Source organism: Sebastes umbrosus, chromosome 3, assembly GCF_015220745.1.
Source record: "Sebastes umbrosus isolate fSebUmb1 chromosome 3, fSebUmb1.pri, whole genome shotgun sequence".
Lineage (NCBI taxonomy): Eukaryota > Metazoa > Chordata > Actinopteri > Perciformes > Sebastidae > Sebastes > Sebastes umbrosus.
The window spans coordinates 23,573,698-23,585,865 of NC_051271.1; the positions used below are offsets into that span (position 1 = coordinate 23,573,698).

The 12,168-nt window shown below is 38.0% G+C and overlaps 1 protein-coding gene across 1 annotated transcript; it reads right to left on the bottom strand.

Moving 5' to 3' along the window:
• Positions 1-431: 431 nt before the first annotated feature.
• On the bottom strand, positions 432-11,423 carry znf330 (zinc finger protein 330). Its single transcript, XM_037765069.1, has 10 exons — positions 11,273-11,423; positions 9,300-9,463; positions 9,167-9,186; positions 8,988-9,058; positions 7,228-7,304; positions 5,975-6,101; positions 5,776-5,880; positions 5,575-5,621; positions 3,318-3,435; positions 432-2,051 (listed from the first exon to the last, which is right to left on the bottom strand). Exons 2-10 carry the CDS (start codon positions 9,417-9,419, stop codon positions 1,777-1,779), a joined length of 960 nt encoding a protein of 319 aa, XP_037620997.1. The 5' UTR covers positions 9,420-9,463; positions 11,273-11,423; the 3' UTR covers positions 432-1,776.
• Positions 11,424-12,168: the final 745 nt, after the last annotated feature.

Here is a 12,168-nt window from a genome sequence, read left to right on the forward strand (position 1 = left end):
ATAAAATGTCAGAAAAAAGGTGAAAAATGTTGATCAGTGTTTCCCGAAGCCCAAGATAACATCCTCAAATGTCTTGTTTTGTCCACAACTCAAATATATTCACTTTACTGTAATAGAGGAGTAAAGAAACTAGATAATATTCACATTTAACAAGCTGGAGTCAGCGATTTTTTTTTTAAATTACTCAAACCGATTAATTGGTTTGTGGTGATTTTACAACTGCTAATTTATATGGGAGTATTCACCACTAACGTGATAATATGAACTCAAATCATGAGGGCCTCAAGGATCATTATTATTATGCATTATTGAGTTGCTGGCAGAGTTCAAAAAGTCGCATCATCAGTACAAAAGATGACCTATTACATTAGAGAATATCTCCAGTACAAGCCTGTAAACTAACATAAATACAGAAGTTAACTATGACTCCCAAGGTGCATTTCTGTAATCAATCTAATCACCAACCTTAAACTTCTGTTATGTGCCGCTAATAACGAGCTAGCGAACAAACAAGAGAACCTTTTTTTTTTTTTTTTTTTTTAAATGATGACCAAACTGCGGCTTAAATAAATTCACTTTCAGCTTTTGGGTCAAGTTGGGATACATTTGGCAACTATAGACCCTTTTACAGTTTGCAAACAATGATGACGTACTTGTGCACACACATTTTGGCAACAGAAGTACGGCGGAGTCCAATAGCTTGCCAAGCTCTGCAAGGGCATTAATATATTACACATACTCATCTGTGTCTATTATCTAAGCTGACCGTTTATGTAAGCTACCACGAGCAACCGTGGACGCATTCGGCTGAAAGTCACAAGTTAACGCGGTCACTCAACTCAAAACACCTGTTGCTCTGAAACGGTCGTAGTCTTGTCGGAAGTCTATAGAACTTGAGTCTGCTGTTGGCATATCGATTCTCACAGCTGAACACGCAACAACCAGATATTTTGTTGCCGGTAAACATTTTAAAGCAAACTTGTCTTGATGGCTGGGACTTAAGTTGCGCGCACATTTTCAATGACGTCGGCTGTAAAAGGGTCTATAGTGCCATTTTTGTTAACAACTGCAATGATGCAACTGATGCTCATGGGTGTTTTAGTATTCAGAGCCATATGCCATGCCAAACTGACACTGACTGTGAAAAAAACATCTTTGACACAAAGTTGAAATAATCATAACTGATGATCATAACTTAGAGCATTGTTACATTATCCAGGAGATTTTTGTGTTTCTATGTTGAGGAACATTCAGAAAATGTTTCAAAGAAAATTTTGATAGGGGAATTTACCATTTGGAAAAATACTTTGGTGCCTTCCACTGTGCAACTCTATTACGCAACCCTCTTGTGGAGGGGCCCTGTGTCAAAATTGACATGGTGCATATTCCTAATTAAAAGGGATTTGAGCAAATTCTGACCCCGGGGCCTCCTAGTGTATTAATCCAGCCCTGAATGTAACAACAAAGCAGAAAACGATTCTTTTGAAAGTCTGGTCAGATTCATAATCTTGCTCACTTATTTTTTTATCAGTCAATTTCTGTTATTCTTCTAGTTCTTGTGCGGCTGCTTGAGTGGGTTTTGTAGAGAAATATACTGTATATATATACAGTATATATATATATATATATATATATTCCTCAGAGTATCTGTACTAATATGAACTATGTTCGTGAATTCTTAATATATGTCCCGATTAATTGTTGCATTGTAACAAGTGAACGTCCGCTGAGGCTCATTTGGATCTACGGGACTGTGTCTCTCCAGTCTGTCTCAGCTCAGGCAGCCCCGTCCAGTTTAAGGGCAGCCACGGAATCGGCAGCCTTTTCCTCTTCACCTTCTCCTTCTTCCTCTTCATCATCTTCCTCCTCATCATCATCATCCTCATCTTCATCATCATCATCCTCATCTTCCTCATCGTCGTCATCCTCTCCATAGTTGTCCTGCTGGCCGCCGCCAGATGCTAGGTTCTTCCAGTAGGAGTCGTACCCTGACGCTCCGTCGTCGTCGTCGTCATCAGCACCAGCCTGGCGGCCGAATTTCAACGTGCGAGCTGCAGGGAACACACGGATGTGACATTAGCGCTGGTTTCATTTACTGGGACAGTGAAGCGACAAAAAAGATGTTCATGTATTACAGATTAATTGCAGTTTAAATTTATTTTAGTATGTAAAAAGTTAATTGTAGGTTAGCCCCAAAATAACATTTACCGCTGTTCTAAAAAGGTATTTCCAGAATCCTGAAAGACTCTTCAAACCACATGGATTAAAAAAAAAAAAGGCCTTCCCCTGCACGATAAAGATTTTTAACCCTTTTCTTAAGTTACAGCTCTGTTTCTTATCTGGGTAGCTGGAAAATGACATCTCCTTGCTCATTCTGTACGACACAAGAAAAATATAAACACGTTATTTTGTATGAACACATAAAATAATAGAAAGTAACATCAATGTAGACAAATATAATGGATCAGGTTTGCGATGAAACACCAGAGGAATTCTTGTAAGTGGAGACTTTTTTTTGTCAAATTATTTCCATGGTCAAGGATGAACCTTCAAGCTCAATAAATCAATCAATTACCTCACATTACACTTTGGTTATACTGCAATTAGGGCTGTCACAATATCAGATTTTCACTATACGATTATCGTGGCCAAAATAATTGACGATAACAATATTATTGCGATATCTAGAAAAAATAAAAAATAAATAAAATAAATAAATAAATGATAATGCTATCAGTCAAATTCATCTTTAACTTTGTTGTGTATTTTGTCTCTTTTTTGGCAAATTAATTGCACTCAAAATAAATAAATAATAAGTGTAGGGTGGTGGAGAGAGAGTCTTTAACCTTCACTATACAAAACCCTGACTTAAGAGGCGCTGGATTACAAGATATTATCATATGTGTATTATTAACATGATACCAATTTTAAATGTTGTAATACCGTCAATACCGGTATATTGCGACACCCCTAACTGCAATGTTGTATTTGAAGTAGTCATACAGGATCAAATAAAACATGGTTTAAGTGCCATTTGGTCAGATGCACCTCTCTCATAATAGTGCAGTAAATGTGTCAATATCACAATAAATTGCAAATAAAAGTTGAATAAACAGGTGAAATGAGGAAAAACAGGAGCGAAAGAATTAGTATTAGTGAAATAGTAGATAGTATTTTGAGTTTTACGGGAAATACAGTTCATTTCTCAAAAGTGTCTCTGCTTTGACACTATCTGTTTCGTTTCTGAAATCACAATTCAGCAAGGAAGTTGAGGCTGCTGCAACTTCCTTTACTGGAAAAAACAACTTGAGACTCACTGGACATGCTGAGGTCTTTGGTCTCCTGTGTCTCGTGACCACACTTGGGGCAGGGCGGGTTTTTGCCTTTCTCCTGTTTGAAGACCTTACTCTTGGCGTGGTCGTCACAATAACAGGCCTGAGAGGACACAGTTGAATTAGTGTTAAATCATCACATGTAAATGTTACCGGCACACACATTATCTTGACATATAGTGTAAAATCTGGTTTGAAATATGAGAATGAAATCCGATGACTCGTTGGCAGGTAATGTAATTTGCCCACATCTGTTTAAAGCAACACAGTCATGTCTTTCTTTTCTCTGGCCTCCACTATAGAGCTTCTCACCTGCTCTGAGAAGGATACACCAGCTGTCTCTTCTCCTCCTGTACAGTTTGATAAAACTTGTCGGTCTATTCCTATTTCCATGCTATATCTACAGTATGTTAAAGACAAAAGTGACAACTAAACAGTTTTCTTATAAAGGCTGAATGATGATTCACATTACAGACGGTAGTTATGTAGCTGTTGAGAACTGATCTATGGGCTTTAAAAGGGAAATCTTAATCTCAATACAGCACTGTAGCCATTTCTCCTGGGGAAATATCCCGTCCCAACATGAGTCGACAATAAAAGATGAGTCACAAAGTCCAAAAATGTTCAGCTGAAGCCAATATGAGGCATCAACCAGGATTGTAAATTAGCAACAGCCAAATGCTGATAAAATATGCAAGTGGCTGCCAGATTTGCTTCTGTCCAGGGTTATATTACAGTAAACTAAAAGTGAAACTAAAATGAAAATAAGCTGTGAAAAACATTTTTAGTAAACAAACTAAATAAAAACCATATCCTTTAAACATTAAACATTATGGCCATTCCTACACAGTTCTCCAACCATGTATTTTGTATGTATATAGCTGCATACTTCTGAGACATCATACCTGGCCGTAACAAAAACAAGCTAAAACTACTGTAAAACTAAAACTGAATAAAAATAAATAAAAACTAATTGAAAATTCTGAACTATTATAACATTGTTTCAAGGTGGATGTTAGATTTTGGAAGTTAATTTCCAACAGTGGCATCAACCGTGTGATTTTTTTCCAGTGACAGTAAACAGGAAGTTCAGTACAAAATTCCCTCTTTGTGTTTCACACACTTTTTACTTTCTGTAGTGGTTTTTGCTGATGTAGTTTTGTTGTAGGACAAAACACTTGTGACACCAGACAAAGATCCTCGCTAGATTCGATTGTTAAAACACTCATATTACCTTCAACTGAACTTTAGAAATGCATTTTCACACAGAATGAGAACAGGAGGAATGATTACACCCAACAATAACTTTTTAAACTTACATATTAACATGCACCTGAAACTAAGAATCGTGTTTTCGTTAGCTTAGAATGAGCCTTTAATATCGCACTACCACCATATAAAAAGGAATGGGAGGACTTGCATTTTTTCCGCACTGCTGGATGTTGTGTGATTGCAGCCTTACTGTGTGTGTGTGTGTGTGTGTGTGTGTGTGTGTGTGTGTGTGTGTTTGTGTGTATGTGTGTGTGTGTTTGTGTCTGTGCTGTGGGTAAAGGGTTTGCCAATTTCTTTTGAAAGGTTGGTGGTTTTTCGGTTTTCTTTTGTTGCTTGCACATTCTTGTATTCATGGGTTACATGGGGTTTCTGGTTGTATACATTTTAAGTGAAGCATTTGGAGTTAACCTGTAATGAAATGTGCTATATCAGTAAAACTGCTTTGCCAACTAATGTTATCATTAGCTGCAGAGCCACTTTGTAGATAAAGCTGCAATGCGATAACTTTCTCTATTGGTAACCCTTAAACGCCAGAGACATAACCAACTTGTTTTAACAGTTTACAGATCATGTAGTCCGGTGACCATTAAGTGCACATTGCTTTAATGAAGGAAACATTATCTTCTGGCAGCAGCTTCAGCCTCATTTGGGGAGTCCAGTTTTATCTGATTGGAGCGCTCTCTTGCGGCTGTTCAGTAGGAAGTTTCTTATTTTATGATTACACGTTTCCTGCATTTCCTTTTGTGGGGCAAACTAAAATTAAATAAAATGAAAATGAGATTCCAATTTGACTGTCTTATCAGTTAGGAAATGTGGGTTGTTTTTTGTTGCGGAAACAATTTGGGATGTTAGGGTGATAAGATGGGTGTAGTTTTATACAAAAATGCTTAGTGCAGCCTGAGGAGCAGACAGAATAAAACAATGACCTCCCTTCATTGTTTTCTGAAGTAAGGATAGATGTTCCTCTCACCTTGCAGCGCAGGCAGGAATGTTGTCCCAGTCTGTTACAAGAAACACCTAAAATGGGAAGCGAGAAAAGCCAAAACAAAGTGTAAACAATCACATTCCCTCTAGACATTATTTTCTGCAACGGATAAGATACACTCCACTTGCCCCTTAAACCACAAAAAGACAATAAATGACATTGTGAAAGGAAAAACAAATGACTCACATTTGTATGTTTCTGCCTGGAGGACTTGGCAGCTCGCCTGGTGCTCAAATTGATCATCCTCACACAAGAAGTTTTGGCAAAAGGAACAGCGGAAGATTCGCCCTCCTGTTCAGGATGTTAAAACAGTCAGAGTTGGCCTTTATCATGTCACTGATGTGTCTGGGTGAATATCAAAGAAAAGGGGGGCGAGTTGTCTTACCATGATCCCAGACAGCGCGTTCACACTCGATGCAGTCTGCATCAGTCAGAGGACACACACAGGAGTGAGTGCTCAGACATTTCCTGCCGTGGCACACCCAAGCTTCACAGAAGTCACATACTGCCCCCTTGTGGTCAAGAAGAAAATTACGTTTTTTTTTGTTTTAAATGAAAAACGTTTACAGTTTGCTATGATTTATTTTTTCTGATGCCACGGTCCATAAAAACAAGACTAGCATATGTCTAGACCGTGTGTGGTCAGTCTGTGAATTTGTGGCTAAATTGTTACACAAAGTGGTCAGTGGTCATGTCTATAATGTTAACTCCAGCGGTACATGTCCACCAGGTCCAGCGAGGACACTAGGGGACGCACTGCTCCACTCAACTGGCCGTCCAAGCGGTGACGTACCCTATCGTGGAATGCACCTGATTGGTCCCTGGTTCTCTGCTCGCCGTTTTAAACAGGAAACAACATGGCAGCCTGCTCGTAAACTTTCTGTTATTCCGTCTAAACAATGCCACTGCTCAATCTTGTTTCATTTTAGAACTAGATCTCCTAGTTTGACAGCTTGGTCCAAGTACCGTGAGCCAGATGCATCGCGCAGGACAGGCTCATTTGCATAAAGTTGAGATTTTTCAACCTTATGTAAATACAGACCCTCTTCAACTCGCCGCAACACTCCCACCATGCACTGGGCGACTGCTTCTCCTGCTTTCCATAGGAAATGAATGGAAAGCATTGAGGCGCCCTCTGACACCGGATCTGGTGGAAATGTGTCGATAGAGGAGCACTAGAGCTGAGTGGAACCACTGACACGCCCCCCTTGAAAACGTAAATGCCTTTTCATTTTGAAATAGCAACAGCCAATGAGAAAACTCCATCACTCGGCCGACCAATCGTGTAACTTCATCACTTAGTCACCTTTTACGTTGGTAGGGCTGGCCCTCTGCAGTTCAGCTAAAAATTGACAACAAAATGTACTATATTGTAGGTCATTTTAAACCCTGCTACCCGTTTTGTGATTTAATTAATATGTAATTTAATTTGTACAATACTGCAACACTTCTTTGTTTTTCATTAAAGAAATTGCTGCATAAAACACAGACATGTCACAATAAAAACATGTGACTAAAAGCACACTTGCAAACACTAGCCTGAACTAAAATAACCCAACACACAATTAAAAAAATACTACGCACAAACCGGCATTCTTACCGTGTGACTATATCAGTTCAGAAATGTTGCTAACTTACCACCATGGCCATTCCAGTGGTGTGGATCCCAGGATGTTTGATGACACAATCTGAGGACTTCATGCACTTGGTTTTGCCTGACAACACAAGCATTAAGCATTTCATAGTTTATTAAGGTGTCACAACATATTTAATGCCACTATGTGGAGAATTATGATGTGATTATAGCATCTTTCAGACTACTATAATGATAAAAGTTATTGCAGTGCATAATTGGAATACACTGTTGTCTGCCATGTGTCTTTTTACATACCACCACTCGGGGGCACCAAAGTCAAATATTTTCAACATCAACACATTGTGGCTTCAAAGGTGCACTCCACTGATTTGACACATGGGGATCAGCTTATTGACATGGTTAATACTAACTCAGCCAATGAAAATAGTTGTATAATGTGTTCTGTGGCTCTGGAAGAGCAGCAGTGGGTAGAAATGGAGCAAATATGATTAAAAAGTTATTTTTATAAAACGGTCACTATGTCCTGACAGTAGTGCATGAGATAGGTAATTTGAAAAAAATCATGTTCCTCTGTGTCCTCCGGTTTCCTCCGATGTCCTCTGGTGCTCCTAATGGCATCTGCAAGATTTCACAGACCGGAGGAAATCAACCAATCAGAGCCAAGCTGGAGCCTGCCGTCTCTGAGCAGCTGTCAATCACCCGTGAACTCTGATCAAACGGTCAAACTAGGCAGCGCTGATCAAATATGAATCAATGTTCTGTTACGTTAATGCCTATTTCTCGCCTCAAATGTTTTCAGAAACATCTTGTAGTGTACTGTTTAGCTGTAAAATGAGAAAGTTTTGACCCGGCAGCCATGTTGATATCAGATGAGGAAATACCAAGCACCGCCCACCAGCCGGAGCAAACTTTCTCATTTTAGCTGCTGTGAGCCACAGACATTGTAAGAAGATTAAAAACCTTCAGTAGGCAACAATGTTTTGGCATCATTGGGCAAAAATTCCATAATAACCTTTCAGCATATTGTAATTTAAATGTTCTGAGAGAAAACTAGACTTCTGCACCTCTTCATTTAAAAAAATCTAGCCCGTGACGGAAGACTTTGACAAATCACAAATCATTACAGAGAGAGAGCGTTCCTATTGGCTGTGCTCCGGTAATGCGAGTGGGGCTTGGTATTGCCCAACTGATCTCAACATGGCTGCCGGGTCACAAACATTCTCATTTTACAGCTAAACCGTGCACCACAAGATGATTCTGAAAACATTTGAGGGGAGAAATAGGCATTACAGTAACAAAATATTGATTCAAATTTGATCAGCGCTGCCTAGTTTGACCGTTTGGTCGGAGTTTGCGAGTGATTAACAGCCGGCTCTCATAGACAGCAGATGGACAGCAGACCTCAGATCAGCTCTTACTGCTTGTTTTCCTCCAGTCTGTGAAATCTTGCAGATGCCGTTAGGAGCACCGGAGGACACAGAGGCACATGTTTTTTTTCTTTCAGGTTACCTGTTTCATGTACTGCTTTCAGGATATAGCAACCGTTTTATAAAAATAACTTTTTTTAAAATCAGATTTGCTCCAATATCGCCTACTTCAGCTTTAAAATGATAGTAAGATGAAGTGATTGTGATTATTTTGTGATTATTTCTTGTGAAATGTAATTATTCATTAATATGTAATTTCGCTTTGGCAATAATGTAACCTGAACATTCATGCCAATAAAGCTTATTTGAATTTGAATAAAGTACATCTAATGACATACATGTAAACATACTACATGTCAGTGCAGTTTACTCACCACATTGAGCGCAGACAGGCAGCTTCTGCACTGAATTACAGAAGTAGCAGAAAGCTCTGTTCTTCTGTTTTCTACCAGGTGACATTTCAAGGAGAAAAAAGTTGTTAAGTCGTTAGCTCGTTGACCATTGATACTTATATCACAATAAATGTTATATAATACAAAACAGTCACACTTACCTCTGACATTTGTCACAGTCCTACACAAACAGAAGACAATAAAGCAACAATATAAGAAACAGTACCTCAGATATGACACTGTGTAAATGTTGCCATTGTATGTGTTAGCTACAGTAGTTATATATATATATACCATGTTAGAGTTGCAGGGGTGTTTGGCCACATCGACCACATCCCGGTTGGCTCGGCTCTGTTTCTCTCGCTCTTTACGACTCTCAGCCTTTTTACGGGCACCGGTCTTCTTTTTCGGCATCTCTGGTTTCCACGGAGCTTACGGATGGTTTAACGGCTGGTTTCCTGCAAACAAGGAACAGTAGTTAGCCAACCGCTGTTGTGGAGACGTTATAACGGGTCTGCAACCTGCGGCTCTGGAGCCTCATGTGGCTCTTTAGCTCCTCTCCAGTGGCTCTCTGTGGATTTATAAAAATGGAAATAAATAACAGTTTTTTTGTTTACATTTTCATTTTTATTTATCATTGTTGTAGGTCTATGGTATGACGTACTCCGTCATACCATAGACCTACAACAATGATAAATAAAAATAGTAATTAAATAATTAGAGCCACATTGAGGAAAAAAAATTATTGTATATGTCGTAATATTACAAGAAAAAAGTCGTAATATTATGGAAATAAAGTCATGTGTTTTAGAGAAAAGAAATTGTAGTATTATAAGAATAAAATCCTAAGATTATAAAATAGTAATTTAGCCCTCCTGTTACCTTCAAATTTACTAACATCTTTTATCCTTGGGGTCAATTTGACCCCAGCAATTTAAACCTCCAGAAAATGATTATAATTAAAATTGTTACCCAAGTTTATGTGTCAGGTACTTTATGTTTGTTTGTTGACTACCTAAATAACTCTTTAAATAAAATCAATATCTTCACAGGAACCATATTTTTCCGCCCCCAAAGCGTGGGGAAATATCAAAGTTCTAGCGAGAATGATGTTTCCCCTCCCTAATGTCGTGTGAACTATCAGTGGTTCTCGCACTACTACAGTTATGGTTATGTTAGGTTAGGGCCCTAAAGCTTTTTGAAGATTATAAAGTTGCATGTTATAGTGACCTCAATATCATCCAAAACAAATGTGTGTAAAATGTTGATTTTTCTTATATGTTTTATACAGCTAAAACAGCCTAAGAACACCGATGCGTACAGCATGTGTACAGGACATTGAAAACATATCATTTTAATTTTATGTTTACCCAGTTGTCCCCATTAAATTAGGAAAAGTCATAAAATATGAAGCAAAAAAAATTATGAAATGATGTCAATCATTTATTTAGAGATGTTAAACATTGAATGGGGTCAAATTGACCCCAAAGATAATAGGAGGGTTAACGTGTTATTTTCTTATGACTTTATTATCATAATATTACGTTTTTTTTGGTAAAGTTATTCTCGTAATATTCCTACTTTTTTTTCTGGCAAAGATATGACTTTATTCTCTTAACATTAAGACTTTATTCTCGTAATATTAAGACTTTTTTCTCATAATATTAAGACTTTATTCTCATAATATTATGACTTTTTTCTGTAAATCTCAGATGTTTTTTCCCTCAATGTGGCCCTAATACTCTGTAGTACATTGTCTCTTTGGCCCTCACTGCATTAGACTTTTAAACTATATACTTAGACTATAAACTGTGTTACCTACATCAGACAGATTTTAGTTTTTGCCTAAAACGTCTCTTTTGACAGTAAAGGTTGCTGACGTTGCCCTGCGTTACGCCAACCAGCTAGTTATAATGTGAGCAATTTCGCCAACTAACTTTGAAGTTACTTCCTATTTTATTTAACTTCTGTTATCAATAAATACACACAGAAGCGACAATGCTAGACCTCTGATACGTGACCCATTATGAGGCCAAACATGAATGTAAAGCAGTTAGTTTATAAGGGGTTAGTTAATGTTGGCCTACAGGTTTCAGACTAACAGTAACTCACACATGGTAACATTAAATACAGTAGATACATCACATTACATGTAGTTACAGCAGTTTACACATCATATTCAGGTTGTCTAGCAGGTACATTAATGGTCCTGACTGTTGAATCTAAGTGTTATTTAAGATGTAAGAGTCTGATTAGAAATGTTTTACCTGAAACGATCAGAACTGCTCCTCCCGACTCCTTCTGTAGGTGCGCTCTGAAAATGTGTCCGCGAAACAGACGGCCGAGACTTTGGTTCCTAGTTTTGATTCCTTCTTATTCTTCTTCTTCTTTGAGGTTTATTGGCGGTTGGCAAACAACAATTAGGTGCATTACCGCCACCATCTGGTAAGGAGTGTGGATCAGTCTGGCTAATATTTACTATATGTTCAATAGGGACAGTGCAATATGTTAAATAGGGACAGTGCAATATGTTAAATTGGGACAGTGCAATATGTTAAATAGGGACAGTGCAATATGTTAAATAGGGACAGTGCAATATGTTAAATTGGGACAGTGCAATATGTTAAATAGGGACAGTGCAATATGTTAAATAGGGACAGTGCAATATGTTAAATTGGGACAGAATATGTTAAATAAGGACAGTGCATTATGTTAAATTGGGACAGTGCAATATATTAAATTGGGACAGTGCAATATGTTAAATTGGGACAGTGCAATATGTTCAATAGGGACAGTGCAATATGTTAAATAGGGACAGTGCAATATGTTAAATTGGGACAGTGCAATATGTTAAATAGGGACAGTGCAATATGTTAAATAGGGACAGTGCAATATGTTAAATTGGGACAGTGCAATATGTTAAATAGGGACAGTGCAATATGTTAAATAGGGACAGTGCAATATGTTAAATTGGGACAGAATATGTTAAATAAGGACAGTGCATTATGTTAAATTGGGACAGTGCAATATATTAAATTGGGACAGTGCAATATGTTAAATTGGGACAGTGCAATATGTTCAATAGGGACAGTGCAATATGTTAAATAGGGACAGTGCAATATGTTAAATAGGGACAGTGCAATATGTTAAATTGGGACAGTGC

Bases quoted from the DNA above. Each gene is read 5' to 3' on its own strand.
- znf330 (XM_037765069.1), bottom strand. From the start codon at position 9,419: ATGCCGAAAAAGAAGACCGGTGCCCGTAAAAAGGCTGAGAGTCGTAAA. The intron at 6,102-7,227 runs GTAAGTTAGCAA...CTTGACCACAAG, and splicing joins CCACTGGAATGGCCATGGTG to GGGGCAGTATGTGACTTCTG. The intron at 2,052-3,317 runs GTGAGTCTCAAG...TGTTCCCTGCAG, and splicing joins CAAAGACCTCAGCATGTCCA to CTCGCACGTTGAAATTCGGC.